General features: G+C 34.6%; 1 protein-coding gene across 3 annotated transcripts in view; it reads left to right on the forward strand.

Annotated features, from left to right (window-relative positions):
- The first annotated feature begins 22,289 nt into the window (after window positions 1–22,289).
- The window catches only part of LOC131148591 (exosome complex component RRP45A-like), a 65,600-nt gene continuing 61,233 nt past the window's right edge, over window positions 22,290–26,656 (forward strand). For 2 of the 3 annotated variants that reach the window (XM_058098401.1, XM_058098402.1), the window contains exons 1-3: window positions 22,290–22,566; window positions 23,416–23,557; window positions 24,357–24,566. In XM_058098401.1, the coding sequence (XP_057954384.1) occupies window positions 23,424–23,557; window positions 24,357–24,566 (344 nt within the window). In that variant the 5' untranslated portion in view covers window positions 22,290–22,566; window positions 23,416–23,423. The remainder of the gene's footprint in view (window positions 22,567–23,415; window positions 23,558–24,356; window positions 24,567–26,656) is intronic. The other variant, XM_058098403.1, reaches the window with a different exon arrangement.

Genomic DNA, 26,656 nt, shown 5'->3' on the forward strand with positions numbered 1-26,656 from the left:
TCCATAATTGAATTAAGTTATAAATTCCTTAATCATAAAGACATACCTGCTTCTCTGATGGCATCCTCCTCAGCTTGAAGTGTATATATAATCGGGGTGGAGCACCTCTTCCAAGTGGTACCTGTTGTTTTCCCTGATCCTGGTTCTGAACATATGCCATAGGCAATGGTTCTCGATAATTTTTCTTGATATGCCCTCGTTTACCGCACTTGAAATAATTTGCAGTGCCAAGCCAGCATTTGCACCTATGCCTTTTATTACATTTCTAGCATACAGAGTTCACTGCCTTTTTTTATTTCTACCCTTATCCATGACTGGCCTCAGACTGAAAACTAGATGGTGCAGGCCTCTTCTATTGCTCTGAAAGCTCTATACTGCTCCGGATACTCTTCTCTAGCACCAAAGCCTTATCAACTAATTCCGAGAAAGTTTGAACCTAAAACCCCACCACCAGCTCCTGTATTCTGCATCTCAAGCCTTTTTCAAATTTCTTGGCCTTTCCTGCCTCATTTGGGTTCAGAAATGGTGTGAAGCATGATAGCTCCACAAATTTCGCTGTATATTCCGCAACGGTCATCTCCCCCTGGATCAGATTAGTAAATTCCTCAATCTATTCCTCCCTAACAAACGAAGGAAAATACATGTCAAAGAACAACTCCTTTCTCTCCCAAGTTAAAGCTATCTTTACCAGCCTTTGGTCCTCTGGGAGCTTCGCAGAAAGCCACCAGCATTTCGTCTCTTCAGTCATCTTGAATGCAGCATAACAGACCTTCTACTCGTCCGTGCAGCCGAGTACAACCATGATGTCCTCTATTTCATGTACCCAATTCTCTGCAACCACTAGATCAGGTCCTTTTACAAATGTTTGAGGGTTCATCCTTATAAACTCCTTAATGCTGCAGCCCTGACCTACAGGTGGACAGTTCTGTTCTTTAGGTTCCTTCTTTATCTCTGCCCTAACCTGGCGGGCTATACCCCGCAACACCTTAGAGGTATCAACGTCCTCTTCACTGGAAGTATCTGAACCTTCCCTTCCTTCAATCTCTATATTCTCATCTCCAGAGTCCATCCTAAAAATAATACAGAAAAGAAATAAGAATTCCATATCATAACTCCAAACATCATAATCATAAATTAAATCCAATAAAAATAAAAAATCTCCATATAAGGACCAATCTCACGGCTAAGAAACATCACCATCAAAGGATTTACCGTGGTTTTCTTAAATCGTTGACAAAATCAAAAAATCACTGAAATCCGCCAAGAGATTTCTGCTTCCAAGATATAAGACAAAATCCTATACTTAACTACACCAAAACTACTTCTCAACACCAAACCTATTCATCTAGTATCATTATCCTAACTGTTTCTTATACTCTGGTATAAATCAATTTCTAGTTCTTAAAATCCCAAAATCATAGCTCTGATACCAAAATGAAACGCCCCAAATCCTTAAACCTAGTTCGGTGCTTTATACCTGATTAAATTCTGATAATCCATAATTAAATCAAACATACGCAGCGAAAAACATAACCATGATCCTCAATCATAAAAATAAATACCAGAGTTTACTAATTCTATTTGTATTCCTTAATAACCATTCACCACCTATATTCTCATATACCTACATATCTCCAAAAATATACAGTATTCGCAAACACCAATATGTTCCACAGCCATCCATACCTCCGAAAACTTTAAAACATAAAACATAACTTATTTACATCCCAAATATCATCAAAAATATTTATACCCTTTTCTTTATCTAGAACCCCAAAAATGTTATCAACCTTGAGCTTCTCTAAGCTCGTTTACGTGGTGGTCCTGAAAAGATAAATTCGTAATCGGGTGAGACACATCTTAGTAAGGGAAAGAAATAATATATATTAAAACAGTGTGTGGTCAATAATAGATTATAATCAACATTTTAATATCATTTTCAAACCATTTACATAAATTTTTAAAAACATTTCCTGATCCTATTCAAACACATGCAGAATATTTACCCACAAGACTACCCAAGGATACGGGTGATTACCCGCCCATACAAGTAGCACCCCTCTGCCCTGATACATTAGGCAACCCAAAGGTCACAACTGAAACATACCAGGGCACTTAACTTACTCAGTAAGCCCTCAAGTGATAAATTAATCTCGTACGCACACAATTCATACAAAGTTTACCAGTGAAGGCCCCCAAAAATAAGGAAATCTTCCCGCCCATACAAGTAGTTTCCCTCTACCCTAGTGCGTTATGTAGCCTATTGCTACATCTGATACGACTAGTGTGCTCGCCTTTGTCAGCAAGCCCTCAAGCGAAGAATTTGCTTCGCCCTAGCGTAACATGTTCTACTAACTTAAATACTTGATGATACCATAATACATTATTTTGTCTGTCATTATTCAACCATTTGTATTTGTTCATGTTCATAACTTTAGCATTTCTTGGCATTTCACTTTACGTAACCTTTAACATTTTATATCGTTCACATTCAAATTTCATATCAATTTCATTCACATTTCCATTTCATTCATTTTCATTTCATTCATTCGTACTACAGCTCCTTTTAGTTATACATCAGTTAGTCCACATAGATATGCGCTAAAATCTACTAACACGGCTCCTTTTAGAGTTCATCAATTCGTCTACAACTCCTTTTAGCTGCCATTGCATACATGGTTGCATTATCAAACACAAGCAACATGGTCCTTATAACATTTCATTAACAATGCATTTCTTACATAGCGTGCATCTCATACATCATACATACGTTCAAACAGCACTACTATCCACTCATGCCACATATTTTAGCAGAGAAGTTCATACATTACCTGTAAAATAAGTCAACCAACATAACCTTTATTTATTGAAAATATACCTTCATTTCTTACATAATTATCTTGAAATACTTTCCACTTTCATTAGTTCATTTTAACATATACGTAGCTAAATAAGCAGTCATACGCTCATAAAACATAATTTACATGGTTGGTATTTTATACTCACATGAAAACATACATACATAAATAAAACTTAATCCATTATCATTTAATTCATGAAAACCTAATATAAATTTCTCCCTTACACGAATCCTTGAACTACACCAACAGGTATCCCAAATTGATGCCTGTGATGCTCAACCGAACCTTGGCTCAAAAACCCTAGTTTGATTAAATAAACCCCAAATAAGCTATTATTTCTACATTTTCTCAACTTATAAACCTAAAATAACCTTTTAAAAACCCAAAACTGTAAATCCAAAACCTTACCTCAATTTAGGAGCGTTTCTCAAAAAGCCCATTTTAAGAAACTGATTCATTAAATGTGTAGAGAATCTTCCCTAGAGATTCGGGCTGAATTCGGAGTGTAGCGACTTCCGTTTAGCTATTCGGGCTGAATTCGGGCCAAATTCTTAGAGAGAAGGGAGAGGAATCGCTTAAAGAGAGAAAAACTGAAGGAAAATAAGTTTCTTTCACAGAGAAGTTTCCCCAAACCTTCTTATACTTGACCTTGCCACGTGGACTCGTCGACGAGAAGATAAGACTCGTCGACGAACCATTGAAGAACACTCGTCGACAAGGTCGTAAGTTCATCGACGAGCGTCAAAATAGCCCAAATTCTCTTGGTTAATCCTCATCGATGGGACATACTTACTCGGCGATGAGGGTCACAACATCACTCATCGACGAGAAAATCCTGCTCATCGACGAGCACCTACTTGTTATCCCTTTTAAAATTTCTTTTCCCTTACTTCTTTTTCCCTATTTTCTTTATTCCTTATTTATCTTTTTCATATATTATTTTTTCCAATTATTTTATTATTAAAATTTTCCAGGTCATTACATTCTTCCCCCCTTAAGAAATTTCGTCCTCAAAATTTTACCTACTAAGCATCCTTTCACATCATTAGAATTCATTAAGTCGTACAATTCGATATGTATATCACCCAATTCCCTACATTATTTACATTTAATCATATCATCATAAACATTTAGATTATCATGTATACTACTCAATCATCCATAACTAAATTAAGTTATAAATTCCTTAATCATAAAGCCATACCTATTTCTCTAATGGCATCCTCCTCAACTTGAAGTGTATATAATCGGGAGGGGGGGGGGGGGAGCACCTCTTCCAAGCGGTACCTGCAGTATTCCCCGATCCTGGTTCTAAACAAATACCATAGGCAATGGTTCCCGATAATTTTTCTTGATATGCCCTAGTTTACCGCACCTGAAACAATTCAGAGTGCCAAACCAACATTTGCCCCTATGCCTTTTATTACATTTCTAGCATACAAAGTCCACTGCCACTTTTCCTTTATTCCCTGATCCCTCACTGGCCTCGGACTGAAAACTAGATGGTACAAGACTCTTCTTCTGCTCTAAAAGTTTTGTGTAGCTCTGGATACTCTTCTCTAGCACCAAAGCCTTATCAACTAATTCCAAGAAAATCTGAACCTGAAACCCCACCACCAGCTCGTATATTCTACATCTCAGATTTTTTTCAAATTTTTTGGCCTTTCTTGCCTCATTCAGGATTAGAAATGATGCGAAGTGTGATAGCTCCACAAATTTCGCTGCATATTATGCATCGACCATCTCCCCCTGGGTCATATTAGTAAATTCCTCAATCTTTTCCTCCCTGACAGATGAAGAAAAATACATGTGAAAGAAGAGCACCTTGAATCTCTCGCAGGTAAGAGCTATCTTTTTTTAGCATCTAGTCCTCTAGTAGCTTCACAGAAAGCCACCAACGTTTCGCCTCTCCAATCATCATGAATGCAGCATAACGGACCTTCTGCTCGTCCATGCAGTCGAGTATAGTCATGATCTCCTCTATTTCATGTACTCAATCTCTGTAGCCACTAGATCAGGTCCTCCTACAAAAGTTGGAGGATTCATCCTCATAAACTCCTTAATGCTGCAGCCCTGACCTGCAAGTGGGCAGTTCTGTTCTTTAGGTTCCTTCTTCATCACTGCCCTAACCTGGCGGGCTATACCCCGCAGCACCTTGGAGGTATCAATGTCCTCTTCACTGGAAGTATCTGAACCTTCCCTTCCTTCAACCTCTATATTCTCATTTCCAGAGTCCATCCAGAAAATAGGACAAAAAAAAGATAAGAATTCTGTATCATAACTCCAAACATTATAATCATTAAATTAAACCCAATAAAAATAAAAAATCTCCATATAAGGACCAATCTCATGGCTAAGAAACATCAGCGTCGATGGATTTACCGCGGTATTCTTAAATCGTCGACTAAATCAGAAAATCACAGAAGTCCGCCAAGGGATTTCTTCCTCCAAGCTGTAAGAAAAAATCCTATACTTACCTACACCAAACCTACTTCTCAACACCCAACCTTTTCATCTAGTATCCTTATCCTAATTGTTTCCTATACTTTGGTATAAATCATTTCCTAGTTCTCAAAATCCCAAAATCATTGCTCTAATACCAAAATGTAATGCCCCAAGCCCTTAACCCGGTCCGTTGCGTTATACCTGACTAAATTATGATAATCCATAATTAAATCATACATACGTAGCGAAAAACATAATTATGATCCTCAATCATAAAAATAAATACTAGAGTTTACTAATTATATCTGTATTCCATAATAACCATTCATCACTTGTATTCCCATATACCCACATATCTCCAAAAATATACAGTATTCACAAACACCAGAATGTTCCACAACCATTCATATCTCAGAAAAATTTAAAACATAAAACATAACTTATTTACATCCCAAATATCATCAAAAATATTTATACCCTTTTCTTTATCTAGAACCCAAAAAAATGCTATCAACCTCAAGCTTCCCTAAGCTCATTTATGTGGTGGTCCTGAAAGGATAAATTTGTAATCGGGTAAGACATATCTCAGTAAGGGAAAAAAATAATATATATTAAAATAGCGTGTGGTCAATAATAGATTATAATCAACATTTTAATATCATTTTCAAACCATTTACATAAATTCTTAAAAACATTTTCGGATCCTATTCAAACACATGCAGAATATTTACCCACGAGACTACCCAAGGATACGGGTGATTACCGGCCCATACAAGAAGCACCCCTCCTGTCCTAATACATAAGGAACCCAAAAGATCATAACTGAAGCATATCAGGGCACTCACCTTACTCAGTAAGCCCTCAAGTGATAAATTTAATCTCGTACTCACACAATTCATACAAAGTTTACCAACGAAGGCCCCCGAGAATAAGCAAATCTACCCGCCCATACAAGTAGTTTCCCTCTGCCCTAGTGCATTATGCAGCCTATTGCTACATTTGATACTACTAGTGCACTTGTCTTTCTTAGCAAGCCCTTAGGCTAAGAGTTTGCCCTTCACTAGCGTGACATGTTTTACTAACATAAATATTTGATAATACCATAATACATTATTCTGTTTGTCGTTATTCAACCATCTATATCTGTTCATGTTCATAACTTTAGCATTTCTTGGCATTTCACTTTACGTAACCTTTAACATTTTACAACTTCACATTTTACGTTTCATATCCATTTCATTCACATTTCCATTTCATTCATTCGCACTACAGCTCCTTTTAGCTGTACATCAGTTAGTCCACATAGATATGCACTTGAATCTGCTAACACAGCTCCTTTTAGATGTCATTAATTAGTCTACAGCTCCTTTTAACTATCATTGCATACATGGTTGTATTATCAAACACAAGCAACATGGTCCTTATAAAATTTCATTAACTGTGCATTTCTTACATAGCCTGCATCTCATACATCATACATACGTTCAAACAACATTACTATCCACTCATGCCACACATTTTAGTAGAAAAGTTCATACATTGTCTGTAAAATAAGCCAACCAACATTTAACGTTTATTTATTGAAAATATACCTTCATTTCTTACATAATTATCTTGAAATACTTTCCACTTTCATCAGTTTATTTTCACATATACGTAGCTAAATAAGCAGTTCTAAGCTCAGAAAACATAATTTTGTTTCGTTGGAATGTAATTCCTAAGTCTCCATCGTTGTATTCAATAAATCCTCCAAAACTACTACTTGGAATTCTTAATCTTGGAGCAGAAACTTGTGATTTAAGCCATTGATTTGGGAGGTCAATTTCTTCCCAATGCAAAACTCTTGGAACCATTATATTACTTTGACTAGTTGCTTCAAAGCATATTGTTTGTCCTGGAGGTATTTGGGGGTAGAAATGATGGAATTAATCTTGATGTCATTATTCTGAAATGGATTCAATAAATTAGTTTATATGGCGAAAAGCCATGGCAAAAATTGTAATTGTGAGTTTGAATATCTATTATTAAACATCTTTCTTTATGATCGTCAGCATTTATTCCTATTGTAAAATTTGGATAACACATAAAATATACTAGTCCATTTGTTAAAGATGTTTCTGCCATTCCAATTATAGATTGTTTGTAATCCGGAATTTGATCATCTCTTAAAACTAGAAGGAGAGAATTGTTAACTCCATTTTTTACCACTAGTTTAAGTCCTATTTGAACACAACCAATATGTAGATCATTAAATCCTAGTTTAGTATAATTTTTTAGAGTCTTTTTAGATAGAAGATTCTTCGAATATGTTTTACCTACAAACTTAATGTAACGCCCCAAACCCGAAAACCCGGTTCGGTGCGTTATACTTGAATAAACTGTGCTTCGTGGCGTCCCAAACCCACCTGGTGAGACCTGGGTGCCATGTCATCCATTCATTTACCTAATACCTGACATTCTATTATCATTTACGTAGCGAGAAACATAAATATAATCCTCCAACAATATAATACCAGAGTTTTCTACATCTATCTATATTCCAAAATAAACCATTCATCCACCTGTATCCACATATATACATATCTCCAAAAACATAATTTACAACTTCTAGTATTCACAACTCATAAGACTTAAAACATAAAACATAAAACTTATGCATCCCAAAAGTATCATCAAAGTTTATACAAGTCAATCTCTAGGGGAAAAACAATTACAAGACCTTGATTGATTTTACCATTTATCTAAGTACTCTTATCATGATTCAATATAATTTTCATGTTACACATTTGAATATTTGTTATAGCAATATGGTACTCAATTTAAAAAGTTATTAGTTTATTGGCAGCGATCATGTCATCAAACTAAGCACTTTTTTCGTATTCTACCCTTAGTTGCAACCAATTGCTAATTGTAAAAGATACCTAATACACCATTGCATATATTCAAGACAATTTATTGCATTGGCATACGCTAAACTACTGTTATTGTTATTATTTAGCAAAAATAAAATATAAGAATCGTGTGATTATGCACAAGCTCAAGGGTTTTGAAGTTTGACGTTGAAACTTCATCTATTTATGTAACTATTGAACTTAAATATTTCTTTGTTTTGATGTTGGTTGGGACATGTGTTTTGAACTTTAATGCACTTGCTCAAGTTTGTTTAATGCAATTGAATGAGCTCGTATTATCAAGATGTTGATCAACGATTTGGTTTTTTTTGTAACCTCTCATTTTAAAAGATTGGAGATTCTTAAGGTTTTGTGAAGGCAAAAAGGTAAAAGGGAGCCCTTACTTTTACTACCTTAGAGCCAATTACTCTTGGACATTTGCCTTGTTACTAAATCTAAGTTATGGAGTTTGAGATAAATAAACTTATATTGAAACAATTTGTACTTTTTACCCTACTACATACCTATAAAATGAGTATAATTCAAGACTATTAAAGAAAAATAAACAAAATATACAATTGAGTTATTTGCGAGCCAAACCAAGTTGAGGTCATTTATGTTTAGGTTCGATTTGTTTACTAAACAAGCTGAAAATTAGGTTTGGAAATAGCTCATTTATACAATACATGAGTATGGATGAGCTTTTACTGGGCCGAGCTCCCGAGTTGCTCTTGAGCAATTTGGTTCATGTGCAACCCCTACTGTTTGATAAAAAATAAAACACCTTTTAAAGTGATAGTGTGAATTTAGATGGGTAGATGGTGACTTGGTTGTGAATGAACTCATTTTCTTAACTCTCATCAGAAGTGTAAGGATAACAATATAATCGTAGAAATTATAAGAATCATAAAATGAGGGAGAAAAAAGGGATATAAAAAGACTTAGATTAAAAGATATAAGAGAGACTAAGGGAAGGAAAAAGAAGGAGATGAGATAAAGAGATAAGAGGGATGAAATGCATTAGTGCTTATTTAGGGGGTTATTCCATGATACTTGTCGAGTTGAGTTGAAGACCCCTTTATAATAACCATTACCCAAATTTTTACCCTTATGAGGTAAAACCTACATTAATTTTATGGTTACAAGTATAAATTCAAAATAATAAATCCTAAAAATAGGGAAAGTTTATAAAATATTTAAAATATAATCATAAATTGGAACCATTTCATAATTATTATAGTTGATATGTTTTTCTAATGTTTATTTGTCTTGTTGCTCAGTGACAAGTGACTTTCATTTGATGAGTTAGGCGACAATCATCGTCAAATATTTTGGATGAACTTCTAGTGGTGACATATACAACCACTGTTGCCTGTTGACTCTATGTGTAACGCCCTAAAAAATACTATGCATGGAAGTGATCCTAAAAAAATTAAATTTAAATTTAAATTTTAATTAATTAATAATAATTAACTAAATAATATAATATAATATAATAATATATTAATATGATAGGTTAATAATATATAAAGGATCCTAAAGCTTCCTTCAGGATCAATTGAATCCCCCCCTTCTTTCACGGACTCTCTCTAAGACACCCTCTCTACGCTCTCTCTCTCTCTCTCTCTCTCTCTCTCTCTCTCTCTCTCTCTCTCCTCAATTTTCTCGGCAAAACATGCGCCAATTGAAAAACGAAAAATATCCCTGGGTTCCCATTTCTGTCACGAACATTTTAACCATAGTGGATTCGTCATTAGGACGTCATAGGCACCACTCCTAGGATAAGATAAGGAGAATAAATTACATCAGTTATTTTTAAAGATTAGTTGATTAAATTGGAAAATGAGAATTTATGGATATCAAGTTGATTGTTATTTCAAATCTAACCGGTTAAACTGAAGTTTGTGAGCCTAGAGATGTTATAATAGTTGTTATTCTAAAGTTGAACCAATTAAACTAAAGTATATGAATACAGGGCTTTGTGCTCCGAACGCTGCAGGCATCATTTCGGGATCGCTGCAGGCATATCTTTGATAAACAGGCAAGGAGAATAAAATATATCAGGAATTTAGGAAATTAACTGATTAATTTAAAGCATGAGAATATGAAAAAAATTGTCTATGATTTTATGATTTATCATGCATATGAAAACAGTGGTTTTTGATTATCATATATTTTTCTGGGCAATTATTATATTATGAAATATTACTTAAAATTCGTGTGGCATGAGAAATGGTTTTGCTACTGTACAATAAACATGTGGGAATATTTTATGATACAATGTGATTTATTCTGGTTTATGGGAAATATTGAAAATGCGGCATATATTGCAAAATAATGAAATATGATTTATATTAGAATATGTGATGACGGTTTTATACCGAAATACAGATATGACATTTTTGATACTAAGATATGAGATGACGGTATTATACTGGGAAATGAAATGATAGAAATGACAATTTTTATACTGAGATGTGGAAATGAGAACCCCGATGGACCAGTGATGTACATGAGAGTACGGTACCATTGCTAATGAGTGAGTTAGTGCAACCGCACTACTCAGGGAGAGTGTTGGTATTGGAAGTCGATTGGGTCTGCGAAGAGATGTTGATCGCCCTTGGGTCCGGACTAGGCTACGGTAGGCCAATCGTACTACAGACGCATACAATTTGACTTAGCCTAGTAGGTCAGCCATGGTTAAGTCCTGTCTTCGGGCCACACAACCCGATAATGTGGGGTTATTACATGATAGTGATATAAGAATGTCCACTCAGTTTGGTTCCTCATTACAGACATGATGATTCTACATCAACAAACATGTTGTGTTTCGTACACAAAGAAACTTATTGAGCATGAGCATTTTTTTGAGAAAAATATATGATTGCAAATGTGTATATATATATATATATATATATATATATGGTTATAAGTACAGTTTTCATGATTTCTCAGTTAAATTAATTAATAAATAAATGTGTTATGATACATTAAAACTCATGTTGTCACACACTAACAATAATTTGTTCCTTCTTACTGGGAAGTGTCTCACCTCATCATTATCGAATATTTTTCAGATGTCATGAGAAGCATAACAGTAATCAGAGTAGCGCAATGAAAGCGTGGGTGGGATAGAATGTTTTATTTAAAATAGATATTTAATTAAATTATGTTTTTGATATATTCAAACTATTCTTTTACGGATATGTAAATTGTGATGTTAGAAATGATATTGTTGTTGTATTGGGATAATTTAGTACTCTGGTAATTATTATGGAGGTCTTCCGTTGTATGAAAATATTTTTACAGGTGGTATCAGAGTAGTGAAATTTTTGGGTCGTCACAGTTGGTATTAGAGCCTAGGATACAAATTTTGTAGACTCTAGGAAGGATCATTACCAGAGTATAGGTATGAAGTAGGATAGGGATAGGAATGGGTAGGTTGGGTGTTGTAGGAGCGATCGGATATAGGATGCATAGCGGAGTAAAGTACAACAAGTAAATTGGGATTTTGGAGTTTTGTTTTGCAGCCAAAAGCAGAAATTTTTTCGGTGATTTTTCTGGAACAATGTACGGTTCTTGAAAAGTCACGGCAAACCATTGACATTTTTCTTTCGGAATGCTGCACTCTGATCTTAGTCACTGCAAAGAATGAGCTACCATTTGCAATATTGGAATATATGAAATAGAATTTTGTGCATTTTGGGGAATGTGCGCACCTTTGCACATTAGAGTATATTCCTAGCTCTTTATGGTTATTTGGTGTATGCTATTCTCCTCGTATTTCTTGTGCTTAAAGAAAATATTCAATCTTTCCATATTCTTATAAGTCAACCATTGGTTTGGAGAACAATGTTTTAGAGGGACAGTGGCTTGTCAGTCGACTGAGACAGAGTCCTCAGTCACCTGATGAATTATAACTTAGGATTATGGAGGTGTTAGTGCAGGGTCAGTCGACTGACTGAGATTTCAGGCAAACTACCAAGAACTGTTAAAGGGTAATTGACCAACCTCTTTAAGGTCAGTTCCTTGACTTGCTATAGGTTTGGATATTAAGTTGATGTTCATAGGTTTTGTTCAACTGAAACTTATGGGATTTTGAAACGAGGATCTTTTAAAGTGGTTAAAGAAAATGAAGCAACGATAATGGAATAAATTTAAATTAAACAGGTGGAAAATGTTGAAGACAATAGATTCTTTTAACTTTCATATGACCCATAAAGGAGATAAAGTTTGTATATATAACTCAAAGGCACAACCAACTTTATTGGAGTGAATTACCAAAGGACAAGAGTAGGACCCCTAGTTTTGTTGAGAGGTATTGAAGTAGGTACACACTTTGAAGGGTGGACAAAATCTTTCATAGGGGGACTTTGTGATTTGGGGAGGTTTGTGTTTCACATGATTTGAAAGAAGTCTTACTAGAAGCACTTCATTCTAGATACATGATCCATCTTGGCAGCACTAAGATGTATATATTCTAAGAAAGTCTAATTGCTTATCCATAATAGCTAGGAACATAGGCATTACGGTGTTTGGATGTTTCAAATACCTGAGATTTTTAGTGTTTTCTGGTGGAATGTTTAGCAGCACAAGCATCTGATAATGGACTTGGCCTTTTAGCTAAGGTATGATGAGAGAAGTGAACAAGTTGGAAGTTGCATTCAAACCTTTTTGGGTATTCAAAAAGGGTTATTGTTCTTCCAATTGTTAAAATATGATTGAAAATTTTTCTCCAATGAATGTATATAAAGATTGCATGTCGGCTTACTAGGACAGACATGACATGGTTTAACGGTTAAGAAGAAACCAGAAAACGTGTTCGCAAGTGTGATCAGTTACATTGTAAAATGTCTTAAGAGTACCTTTTGTCAAGTTTTTGAATTTTGAGCTAGTGTATTGTTGTAACTTTTTCGAGGAACGGCTTTGAAGCGGTGCCGCCTAAAATTCTTTAGACATTGTGTTCTATTATGTGGCATCTAAAACAAGGCCATTTTGTATTTTGAAGTTGTTAGACATGTTCATGCTTGTCCTTTATATGATAGTAGGATTCCAAAAATGTTGATTGAAAAGTGTAAGCCTATGCATCAATTTGGCATTGAAAAATAATTGGGTGATTAAAATTCCAAGGAATGCTTAGAAACCCATATAATTTTTGTCCAAATGAATTACAAAGCTATGATGAGAGTTTTGAAGTGCCTTCTATATATTTAATCTGACAGACAAATGATTACGCATCCCAATCTGAGATATCCTAGTAGGTATGGTGCTTGATGAGTATAAATTCATCATTGCAAGTTTCCTGTTTAAAGGAGAGGCTGACCATTAGTGGGAATCTATGCAACGGGTAAGAGATCTTAAGGATTGAGGCTATGAGTTAGGACTGACTTTAAAATAGTTTTCAATGGGAAATATTTTTGAAAAACACTCCAAGAAGCCAAATTACAGAAATTAATGTAGTTAAGTGAGAGGAATTTGTTTGTTAGCTAATAATATAAAAGCAAATTTGTTGAATTATCACGGTTTTGCCAAGAACTAGTCAACACTGAGGAATTGAAGTATGATTATTTTACATGACACTTAGGCAAGAGTTTTATTTGATTTTGGGTTCTACCCACTCCTACATTGTTGCATCCCTTACTAATATGGAATTTGGGCACATGTTTAGGGTTTGTAACAGCAATGAAAGAAAATACACAAGTTACTGAAACCCAAACTTATTTACCCATGAATTTTTAGATATTTTTTTGGATGATTTACCGGGGCTGCCTCCAAAATGAGATTGAATTTAATATTGATTTGGTGTTAGGAACGGAGCCTATGTCGACTACTTCATATAGAATGACATTAGCTGAACTAAGGCAACCTAGAGAGCAATTAGAAGATCTCCTCGACAAGAAATTTATTAGATCTAGTGTATCACCATGGATTGCACCCGTGTTATTTGCTAAGAAATATAAGGGGTCCTTGAGGCTATGCAGTGATTATTGGAAGTTGAATCGGGTTACATTAAGAACTTGTGTCGACTTCCAAGAATTGGTGGACTATTTTGATCAATTAGAAAAATCCAAAAATTTTTTGAAGATGGATTTGCAATCAAATTATCACCAATTGAGATTTGGGGATTAAACATCACAAAGACAGAATTTAGTACATTGTATGATCACTATAAGATTCTTGTGTTACCATTTGGGATTACCAATACACCTTACATTTTCATGGATATGATGGATCAAATTATTCAACCATAATTGGATCGATTTGTTTGAGTTTTTATAGATGATTTTTGATACATTCAAAGACTCAAGAAGAGCATAAACAACATTGGTGATTAATTTTACAAACATTACGGGAACATTAGTTATATGCTGAACGGAAACTGTGAGTTCGAGACAGCTACGAAATTTGTGGGTCGTGTCATAATCAAGGAATGGTTATTAGTCTTAATAGAGTTGTTTACGAGATTAACTCAAAACTCATTGGGTTAGCGATAAATTTTATTTGGAGTTGTAGGTAACAAATTTCGAGGACGAAATTTTTATAAGGAGAGAAGAATGTAACGCTCCAGAAAATAATATGCATGGAAGTGATCCTAAAAAAAAAAAATTAATTAAAGTTAAAATTAAAATTAAATTAATTAATTAATTATTAATAATTAATTAAATAATATAATATAATAATATATTAATATAATAGGTTAATATATATATATATATAAAGGATCTTGAAGCTTCCTTCAGGATCAATTGAATTCCCCCCCTTCTTTCACGAACTCTCTCTTAGATGCCCTCTCAGCGCCCTCTCTCTCTCTCCTCAAGCACTCTCTCTCTCTCTCCCCTCTCAATTTTCTCAACAAAACGTGCACCGATTGAAAAACAAAAAAATATCCTTGGGTTCTAATTTCTTCCATGAACATTTTAATTGGAGTGGATTTGTCATTGGGACGTCGTAGGCACCACTCCTAGGATAAGGTAATGAGAATAAATTACATCAGTTATTATTAAAGATTAAATGATTAAATTGGAAAATGAGAATATATGGATATTAGGATTGGTTGTTATTTCAAATCTAACTAGTTAAACTGGAGTATGTGAGCCTAAGGATGTTATAGTAGTTGTTATTCCAAAGTTGAACCAATTAAACTAAAGTATATGAATACATGGCTTTGTGCTCCGAACGCTGCAAGCATCGTTTCGGGATCCCTGCAGGGATATCTTTGGTAAACAGGTAAGGGGAATAAATTATGTCAGACATTTTGAAAATTAACTGATTAATTTAAAGCATGAGAATATGAAAATATTGTGTATGATTTTCTAACTTATTATGCATATGAAAATAGTGGTTTTGGATTATCATATATTTTTGTAGGCAATTATTATATTATGAAATATTACTTAAAATTTGTGTGGCATGAAAAATGATTTTTGTTGGAATTGGTGTATTCCTAAGAGGGGGGTGAATTGGATATTTTAAAAAAAGTTATGCCTATGTATAACTATCCAGCAGCAATATATACAACTAAGGGTATGTCTATGCAATTATAAACTTAATCATTTACAATAATAAATCACAAACATTCAAGTGCTGAAATTTAACTTGCGGAAATTAAAAGCGAACACAAGAAATGTTATCGGAGTTCGACCAATACTGCCTACGTCACCGCCTCGAATTCACAAGCAAGAGGGTTTTCACTACTGCTCACTTAACAGGTGGAGCGACACCGTTTACAACACCTTACTAGGATGGTGCACCTAACTTTCCTAACTAGGTCAAAGCAACCAATCCGGGACTTTTCATAGGGCAAGTCTCCCTCTTCAGGCCCACGCCTGAAATATAATCAATTACAATATAAGATGTGTACAAAATATATGCTTCTCAACCAAGCAGATTTGTACCAGTATTAATCAACACACGCAAATAATGTAAGAACTATAAGCTCAGTGCTATATGTGTGCAATCAACACTCAAAGTAATATCTATATTCAATCAAACATAAGAGTGAATCAACAAGTTAATCTTTGAAACTATGTATAGATGTAAATCTCAATCATAGTTTAGAGTTTCAAAGATTTGTACCAAGAGTATTCTAAATATCTCTAAAAAATATTTTCTCAATATTCAAGCACGGGGGATATTTTAAAAAAATGAGCTTGTGAAAATATTTTTGCACACTCAAAAATATAAGCTTAATGAGTCTTGCAATGAAGATGCAAAGACTCACTAACTACAAGATTTTTCCCACACACAGATTTATTAACTAAAATCAGGGTAAAAATCTATGCTCAACTCTCAATCCAAATTCAAACAAACAATGTATACAATGAGAGTTTCTAGCAAATGAGAATGACGAATAACCACTCAAAGTACTCTCACAAAGTTTGGTTTAGCAAAAGAATGATAGTATGTGAGGGTATATGGTTTGTATTTGGAAAAATCTCTCTAAAAAATAAAGAGGATATCTTGCTAATCAAAGTGTTAATCCCTACTAATCTGAGCAAATAAACCCCTATATATAGAGAATACCTAAATTATAACCGTTGGGGATACATAGGGAATAATTAAATTTGTTTTAAAAGAGTTTAAGAAAATTAACCCTTTATAACCCTAATTAACCGCGATAAAATTTAGGCTAACCTAAGAGTTTCGATCAATTGAGCCATAGGTTTGGTCGCCTGAACAAGCACAACAGAAAAAGTCAATTTTGAAGTTCGGGTGCCTAAATGAGGGTTCGGTTTGCTGACCAAGAAGATTTTCCAATCTGTCCGAGGTTCGATCGCCTGGTCTTAAGTTCGGTTTGCCGAACTTGAACATTTGGTCACTCGGGTTATTTTGAACGTGAAGTTTGGGCTCCCGAATTGTTGGAAAAAGTCAAGTTTAATGTTTGATTGATCGAGGACGGTAGAGTCCTTTTGGTTCGGTCGCCCGTAGTCAGGTCAACACACCGACTATTCAACGGTTCGGTTGACCAAGGTTGTTTGAACACCAAGGTTCAGTCGCACGAAGCCCTATAATTTTTATACCTTAAGTCCCATTTTAAATCAATAGTTTCCCCTAATTGCATATATGAAAATGAGGACTTTCCTAAGTGCTAGTGTAAAGACCCAAAGAATTATAGAAATTAAATAATAAAAGAGGGAGAAAAAGGAAATTGTAAAAGGGGGGTCATAGCAGTGTTCGTCGACGAAGCGGCTTATTGGGATTGTCGATGGGGACATGTGTCTTGTCGACGAGGAATTACTGAGAGGGCAACTTTAGGGCCTAAAATTCGTCGGCGAAAGTTATGAGTTCGTTGACGAACTCCCTTCTTGGCCTTGTCGACGAAGTGACGTGTCTTCTCGATGAGGGTAGGTGTAAGTATGCCAAATTTAGATTTCAGCACAAAAAATTTTGCATGTAGCCCTTTCTCTCTCTAGAATCCATCCCCTCTACCTTCTCTCTAACTTTCTGGCTCGGGTTTTTGTCGGTTTGATGATCCGAAGCCTCCACGCTACTCCTAGGAAGATTCTCTTCATATCTACTGGAGTAGATCGTTGGTTAGGCTAACTTGGAAACCATCCCAAAATTTGGGTAAGTTAGTTAATTTCAATTTTATTGGGTATTTGGAGTTTCTGTTTTGAGGAGAATATGTTAGGAAAGCAAATACTAAAGTTTTGTTGGGAAAATGTTAATTTCAGGGTGTTGTGCTGGAAACACTACATGTGTAGAATTGAGTGTTTTGTGAGAGCTTCTCAGTAAGTCAGGTAAGGAGATAAACTAAGTCAGGATCTTCCATGAAGTTATTTATTATTTTACAGCATTAAATTCAGGAAAGTATACATATTATATAATTATGTTTGGAAAATATTGTTATGAACAGGAATATGATTTAAACGTGTTTAATTAGAAAATATGATTTTGGAACAAATTTTACATTTAGGAGATTACCCTATTTTTGTGTGGCATGAGTTTAATTTCCATATAATTGTGTATGACAGTATAGAATGTTTTTCCCAGATCAAGCATGATATGATAGTTTTTAGGGCAATTATAAAACAGAACAGGAATCATGATTTTACATATTAAACAGTGCAGAAAAATTATGTTCAGTATGTTATGATATGCCCGTGTAGATGCCGTGATTCATGTTATGTTATGCCGGCGCAGATGTCGTGATTCATATTATATTATACCGGCGCAGATGTCATGATTCATGTTATGTTATACCGGCGCAGATGCTGAGATTCATGTTGGCGCAGATGCCATAATCATGTATGATAAAATAGATTTTATGAAATATGTACATAACGGTTATTATTATGAAATACGAAACAACTATGTTCAGTATATGGAACTTATTATATGATATCACAACCCGGATGGCATGGTTTAGTACAGTTTCAGAAGCACGGTACTGTAGGTATATGTTCAGAATTATGATAGTGCTACCACATGACTAGTAGTGCGGGAGATGGTAGTCGATGTGGCGTCAATGTAAAGTGGAGTAGTCCCCTTAGCAGTCCTGGGACCATGTAGGGGTGGGTCCATCGTACTTACAGACTTATAATTGATCTAGCATGGTCGGCCAGCTATTGTTAGGTCCCGCCTTCGGGTTGCACAACCTAGTCATGTGGGGGTAAGACATGACATCAACTAGCTATCTATCCTAGGTGTGATTTAGTATTGTACAATTATATAAGATGATTTTCATGTTAGTAATTTAGTACATTATATTATGTTACAAGGAATCATGTTTTATTCAGGTATGATATCAACATTTTTTACCAGATATGATGTATGTACTGATATTATGTATAACACGAAAATACTCATGTTGTCACATACTGATATTAGTTTATTTCCCTTACTGAGAGGTGTCTCACCCTAGCTATATAAACATTTCAGGAAATCCAGGTAGAGGAGTGGATAAAGCTCCGCGACAGTAGAGACCGGTGGGGCTACCTTGTCTGAAGGGTGAGTTGTTGAGTTAGGGTCAAGTTTATTTTTGGGTTGAGACCCGAGGGTACTTCTAGCTTTTGATGGATGAATGTATATATAATAGGTTTAGTAGAACTCTAGTACTGTGATTGGTTGTATAATATGTATGTGATTACATTTCCTGCTATTAGGTATAAGGGTTATATTTTGGGTATATCCTTGGCACCCACGGGTTCAGGTTGATTATGTTTTACAGTTGTACAGGATTATTATATTGAATGTTATTATGGAAAAAAAAAAGAGGGTAAACTAGGCAGGTCGTTACAGCTAGTGCAAGGACTTAGGGTCTTTTCTAAGGCCTTTTCAAGTACACCTAAAAACCTGGCGTCGGTCGACCGAAGGGTGATCCCTAAGGTCATTCAATGGTTTTGAGCTTATAGTCCCTACCATTCATGATATGCAAATTATTACAAATCGATAATTATTATAGACCCAAAATGAAAATAAATGTTAAAATGCAACTTAAAATAAACGAAGGCTTCATGCTCTATTCCTCGTCAATTCCATGGATTTCATCGAAAGATGTGCTCATTTAAGTGCGTCTTGGTTTCCATCACTTATCTGTCATCAGTGCTTAGAAAAGTAAACCTATTCATACGCTTAACACACAGATGATATACTGTGGTTTGTCATAATCAAAACAGGAGACGAACTTAAAAAGTCAACAGTTTTGCTAAAGTATAATAAACATGTGGGAATATCTTTATGATGAAATGTGATTTATATTGGTTTATGGGAAAATTGAAAATATGACAAATATTGCGAAATGATGAAATATGATTTTATATTAGAATATGTGATGGTGGTTTTATACTGAAATACAAACATGATATTTTTGATACTAAGATATGTGATGACGGTATTATACCGAGAAATAAGATGATAGAAATGACAGTTTTTATACTAAGATGTGGAAATGAGAACCCTAATAGACCAGTGATGTACATGAGAGCACGGTACCATTGCTAGTGAATGAGTTAGTGCAACCGTACTACTCGGGAAGAGTGTTGGTATTAGAAGTCGATTGGGCTTGCAGAGAGATGTTGACCGCCCCTAGGTCCGGAGTAGGTTGCGATAGGCCAATCGTACTACCGACGTGTATAGTTTGACTTAGCTTGGTAGGGCAGCCATGGTTAAAGTCTCGCTTTTGGGCCGCACAACCAAATCATGTGGGGTTATTACATGACGATGATATGAGAATGTCCACTTAGTTTGGTTTCTCATTACAGACATGATGATTCTACATCAACAGACATGTTGTATTTCGTACACAGAAAAACTTATTAAGCACGAACATTTTTTTGAGAAAAATATATGATTGCAAATGTATATATATGATTATAAGTACATTTTTCATGAATTCTAAGTTAAATTAATTATTAAATGAATGTGTTATGATACATTAAAACTCATGTTGCCACACATTGATAATAATTTATTCCTTCTTACTGAGAGGTGTCTCACCCCATCATTATCGAATATTTTTTAGATGCCATGAGGAACATAACAGTAATCAGAGTAGCGTAGTGGAAGTGTGGGTGTGATAGAAGGTTTTATTTGGAATAGATATTTAATTAAATTATGTTTTTGATATATTCAGACTATTCTTTTAAGGATATGTAAATTGTGATGTTAGAAATGATATGGATGTTGTATTGGGATAATTTAATACTCTGGTAATTATTATGGAGGTCTTCTGTTGTATGAAAATATTTTTACAGGAGGTATCAAAGTAGTGAAATTTTCGAGTTGTCACACTATGCTCTTTGTTGGCTAGGTAATGTTGGGGTTATCCCACATCGGTTGTGGAAGGGGTTGTTGGTCAGTTATTAAGTGTGAGAGAAAGTTTCACCCCATGACCTAGTTTTTGGGGTTGAGATGACCCTTGACCGCCCAATACTAGTATCAGAGCCATGGGTCTACATTCTCCCAGGGATGCCGAGCACATGGTGCCGTCGATTTGGAGCCTGATGTGTGGGGGAAATTGTTGGGGTTATCTCACATCAGTTGTGGAAGTGGCTGGTGGTCAGTTATTAAGTGTAAGGGAAACCTCATCTCATGAGCTGACTTTTAGGGTTGAAATGACCTTTGACCGCCCAACAGATAATAAGTAGTTATACCTTTTAGGCGATTTGTGCCTAGTCTGTGGTGCTTGACGTGTGTCTCCTTTAAATGATTTTGAATTCAACTTACCTAACCAAACACTTTTCTATGACAACTATCTTAACTTAATATCAGCATCACATTTTGAAAAGTAATGATATAATCACTTACATAAAACTAATGCACAAAGTATATATATGACATTTTAAGGATATGTTTGATATCATTTATTTAAATTTTTTGTTCAAGTATAGGGAAAATAAATCATGAAATCACATCTATATACATTGTTAGTTTTATTTTTCTATTACCATTATTAGCTATTTTTTTTTTTTTTAAAAAAAAAATTGAAAGCCAAAATTTTTTCAATTATTTTTACAATCCAGTAGCAAAATATGTTAATACCCGAAAATAACTTTTGTGAATTAATTCATCCATTTTATACACACTATATATTTGAAATAAAAGTAAAATTATCATAAGAATTTAATATATAACCAAGAGAAAAATATTTATAAATTTATAAAAGTCATATAAAAATAATTTTATTAATTTTCAATTGTCATGCTCAATCAAAATTTTCTTGTATTGTAAATTTTGAAATATAATAGTTAATCAAAATAATTGTAATATCTTATTTTTCATGATAATATTTTTAATTTATTATTTTGTACTTTTTTTATTTTAATAATATTTTTAAAATTATTACTTGATCCAAGGACAAATATAAACATTTATTCAATTAAGTTTTAAAATTATTATAATTTTAAAAATATAACCAAACATATAATTGATTTTATGTTCTTAATTCTTTTTATTATAATTCTTGACAGTTATACTAAATGATTTATAAACCTTATAACATAATTTTCAAATTTTAGGGTCACGTGGCAACCATTCGCGTGGCACTACGCAATTGGGTGATCGAATGAACTGTAGGTTGGGGCACTTGATCCAAATTTGGCCCAAACAAAAGTTTTAGGACAAAACTACCCTAACACCAAGCTTAAAATTCCTTGGATCATGGAGAGAAACCCTGAATAACCCTTTCCCTCCTTCCCCCTCAGCCTTCAGCCTTCTGCCTTCAGCTCTCTCTCTACCTCGCTCCCTTCTTTAACTTTCCTCGTCCTCTGTCCCTCGCCCCTTGGCCTCAGCGCTGCGCCTGATCCTCATCGCCGCCTCACGGCTCCGGACTTGCCCTCCGCCCTCTCGGCCGCTCCGCCCGGCGGTGGGTGCTGCAGGCCTGCTCTGCCCGCCGTCTCCTTCACGGCTCCCACTTCTTCCAGTTCCAGGTTCCACTCTGCCAGTTCCTTTCTTCCTACTAAATCTTAATTTAATAATATTCTTGTGGAATCCGGAACTAGTTTGTTTCAATTGTTTGGTTGGTTGATGTTTTATATAATGGGTAATGGACTTATGATGGCAATCGATAGGTAGGTAGATACATTGTACACATTTTGATTTCCAGTAGTTTCTACTTTCTCTTTTTCTTCTCGGCCTCTGTGGAATGCTCACAAGCTGCCATACATAGTGTATGGTAGCCGAGCACAGGCGTGCTCTCCTCGTCTTCGTCCATTATTGAATAACCCATTATTTTTCATTTAATTTTTTTTTCGCATTTTTTAAAGAGAGAGAGATCAACAAGAAGATTTTTAAATTGGAAAATGAAATTATTTTCTTATCTTTACAAATTGCCTCCGCGGGTGAGTGGACCGCCTGGATAGTCTGAGTTCTTTCAGATAAGTTGATCCGATGATAAAACCTCATAAGTGCTCATTCATTTACATCTTAGGTTAACAATCATCTGTCTTTTAGTGACATTTCAACGGTTAGAGTTGCAAACTTCCGGTCTCAAATTCATTTTATTTAGACTCGATGGGTAAACAAATTGAATTTGGCCAGCTTCAGAACATTATTTGCAAGTTTCATTCTGCCCAAACTATTCTGCATGGCCATTTAATTATTTGATTTCTGATTTGCACATCTGTTTCTAATTTCCTTTGGACTTTTTCTTTGTTGTTGACTTCGTGTTTTGATTGTGGTGCTACCTTCCAAATTTTGAAGTCTAGGAAGATGCATGAGGAAAAGTTGTCAAACCTTACATTGTTTTCTAATTTCAACTTCTGATAAAATTCTCGCAGGATAAGAAATGGAGAGGTTATCTAATACATGGCGAATGACAGTGAATGAGAAGAAATTCATTGAGACTGCATTGCTCTCGGAACTCAGAGTTGATGGTCGTCGTCCCTTTGATTATCGTCAACTAACTGTCAAGTTTGGCAGGCAAGTATTGTTGACCTGACCATTGTGTTCTTCTTGAAGTCACATATCTATCATTTAGAGAAGGTTGTTATTCCTTTGAATCTTTGATAGGCATTATGGAGCTTGGAGGTTGTTGCAAATATGTAAATAAATAAAATGCATTCCCCTGAAATTTTTTTTTGAAGTAAGAAAGTTCAAAGATGATTTAAATGGTTGCTTTTTTTTGTTTTGGCTTACATATATATATATATATATATATATATTTTATGCATGGAATGATACGTATGGATATAATGCTGTTTGTATAAAATATGATGAGAAATAGTCTTTTTTTTTTGGTGGTAATCTGTTTCTAAATTTTGTTTTTAACTATAATAATTCTCATAAAACTCATAATGCTGAATATAGAGGAATATGTTTTTCCTTTTTCATGGAATGATTTATAATTTATATATATTGATGCGAAGATAATAGTTTATGTATACCGTATAATGAAGTATTATATGATAATATCATAAATAATTATTTTTAGAATTTTTTTGTGGCAATCAATTTCTAAAAGTTTAAATGCTAAATTGTAATGATTTAATATTTTTTGATTTCATCTAATTCAATTGTTAATGTCTAAGTGCAAAATTTTTGTTTTGATCAAAAGTGACTATAATCAGATCGACATATGTACAATTACTTAATGCTTTATTGTATTTGATCGGTTAGTTAAATTATATGAGCAGATTTCTTGGTTGAGTGATTATATATTTTATTTGTTTTAAATGTGTTGAATGGAATAGGATAGCCTCTAATTGTGTTGGTTTTGCAGAGAAGATGGATCATCAGAGGTGCAGCTAGGCCAAACTCATGTTATGGGTTTTGTGACTTCCCAACTGGTTCAACCTTACCGAGACAGACCAAATGAAGGGACACTGTCAATTTATACTGAGTTTTCTCCAATGGCTGATCCTTCATTTGAAGCAGGTCGACCTGGAGAATTCGCAGTGGAATTGGGACGTATAATTGATCGTGGTTTAAGGTGAGTTTTTTTTTTTTTAATTTCTTTTATTTTAAAGATAACTTTTTCATAAAAAAAGGTTTGCTGCCACAGGGGGCAATAAATTTAACTCCTTGTTTTAGATTGGGAGTTTGACTATGGGGATTTTAATGGGAGATATATTGAAAATAAATTGTCAACGTGAAACTTATTTTGTCACATCCCATTTCCTGGTACGTGACTGGCTGTAACTTTGGCTGTAACTTCATGTGGGTTAGATCTGTGGACGCATTGGGTGTAGGAAGAAGATGGTATCGGGAATCATCTTTAATTGCAAATATTGCATATGTTTTTTGGATTTTCCTTTTGTAGAGAGTAGCATTTTGAATCAATACATAGAAGGCTAAAATAGGAAATACATTGGATAAACAGTTAGGGAAGATAAAATTTTTTTCTATAATACTGGAAGAAATTTTGTATTTGCCAAACTCATTTACATGAGCATAAACATGAAATAAATGAACATGAATTCACCAGATTTTGTATGTCTGGTTGTGTGTTTAATAAAAACATGAACATGGTCATTATTCCAAGGAATTTTCTTTGCTAAAAATTGTCACAAGCTTTTTAAATTGTCAAATATCCATTACAACGTGAAACTTATTTTGTCACACCCCATTTCCTGGTACGTGATTGGCTGTAACTTCATGTGGGTTAGATCTGTGGCCGCATTGGGTGTAGGAAGAAGATGGTATTGGGAATCATCTTTAATTGCAGATATTACATATGTTCTTTGGATTTTCCTTTTGTAGAGAGTAGCATTTTGAATCAATACATAGAAGGCTAAAATAGGAAATACATTGGATATGTTTAGTTAGGGAAGATAATTTTTTTTTTCTATAATATTGGAAGAAATTTTGTATTTGCCAAACTCATTTCCATGAGCATAAACATGAAATAAATGAACATGAATTCATCAAATTTTGTATGTCTGGTTGTGCGTTTGATAAAAACATGAACATGGTCATTATTCCAAGGAATTTTCTTCGCTAAATATTGTCACAAGATTTTTAAGTTGCACTAATTTCCAGCTTGGCCAATGATTGCGTAAAGCAGAAATTCCCTCTGGATGTTTAGGGTCTTTCCCCAAGGTTGCCATGATTTCTACGCTGGATTCCAAATCATTTCAAGGCACAATCAGTACATGTAATCACTGCGTCTTTTGTAGATTTTTTATTCAGCGATAATCAGTAGGTATCCTGGTATTAAATTTTGGTAATTGTGTACAAATTTTGAATTTCGGAGGTGTAAAATTTAAAACAATTTCAGTTATAACATTCAAATTTTGAATCTAAACCAACAGGGCAACCAAGAGGAGAATGCTAATAAGGAACTTAAAACAACTGGAAATTTTCAGCAATGATGAATAGAATGGAGGAATTTCATACTTGGTGGAGGCTGGCAGCAGTTGGTGTTATTGGTGAATTTTTTAGGGAAAACTGATATCGTAGTGAAATTTTAGGGGCTGAAATGCCAGATGGTATGCCCCTTGGTATCAAAGACAAGTAGGACTTCAGTGAATGAACTTTTTGGTATCAAAGGCGGGGGAATGTCCGTTTGTCAGATTTGCTCAATGACCCTCAATCGAGTGGTCCTTTTCTTATATAGAAGTCATTTTCCCTAATTACAATATATCCCTTAATTACAATATCTTCTAATTACAGCAATGGTATATATCCCCTAATTACAATATCTCCTAATTACAACATCTCTTAACATTAAATATTGATCCCTAATTCAAGAAAGATATTTATAGATTTGTTTCCTAAATAAATGTAGAACAATTTATGGTAAGTTTGTTGTCTATCCTACTAACATCCCCCCTCAAATTGATGTTGGTCAAGCAATAAGCATCAATTTGCCAACAAGAAACTAATGACGTAGTCGTGTCATAGATTTGGTGAAGACGTCTGCTATTTGAAGGTCGCTTGAGACATGTGGAAGAGAGATAACCTGAGTATCGACAGCTTCCGGAGTAGAATGGCAGTTTACCTCGATATGTTTGGTACGCTCGTGATAGACGGGATTTGTAGCAATTTGAATAGCACTCGTATTATCAGCATGAAGAGGAG

Source organism: Malania oleifera, chromosome 2, assembly GCF_029873635.1.
Source record: "Malania oleifera isolate guangnan ecotype guangnan chromosome 2, ASM2987363v1, whole genome shotgun sequence".
Taxonomy (NCBI): domain Eukaryota; kingdom Viridiplantae; phylum Streptophyta; class Magnoliopsida; order Santalales; family Ximeniaceae; genus Malania; species Malania oleifera.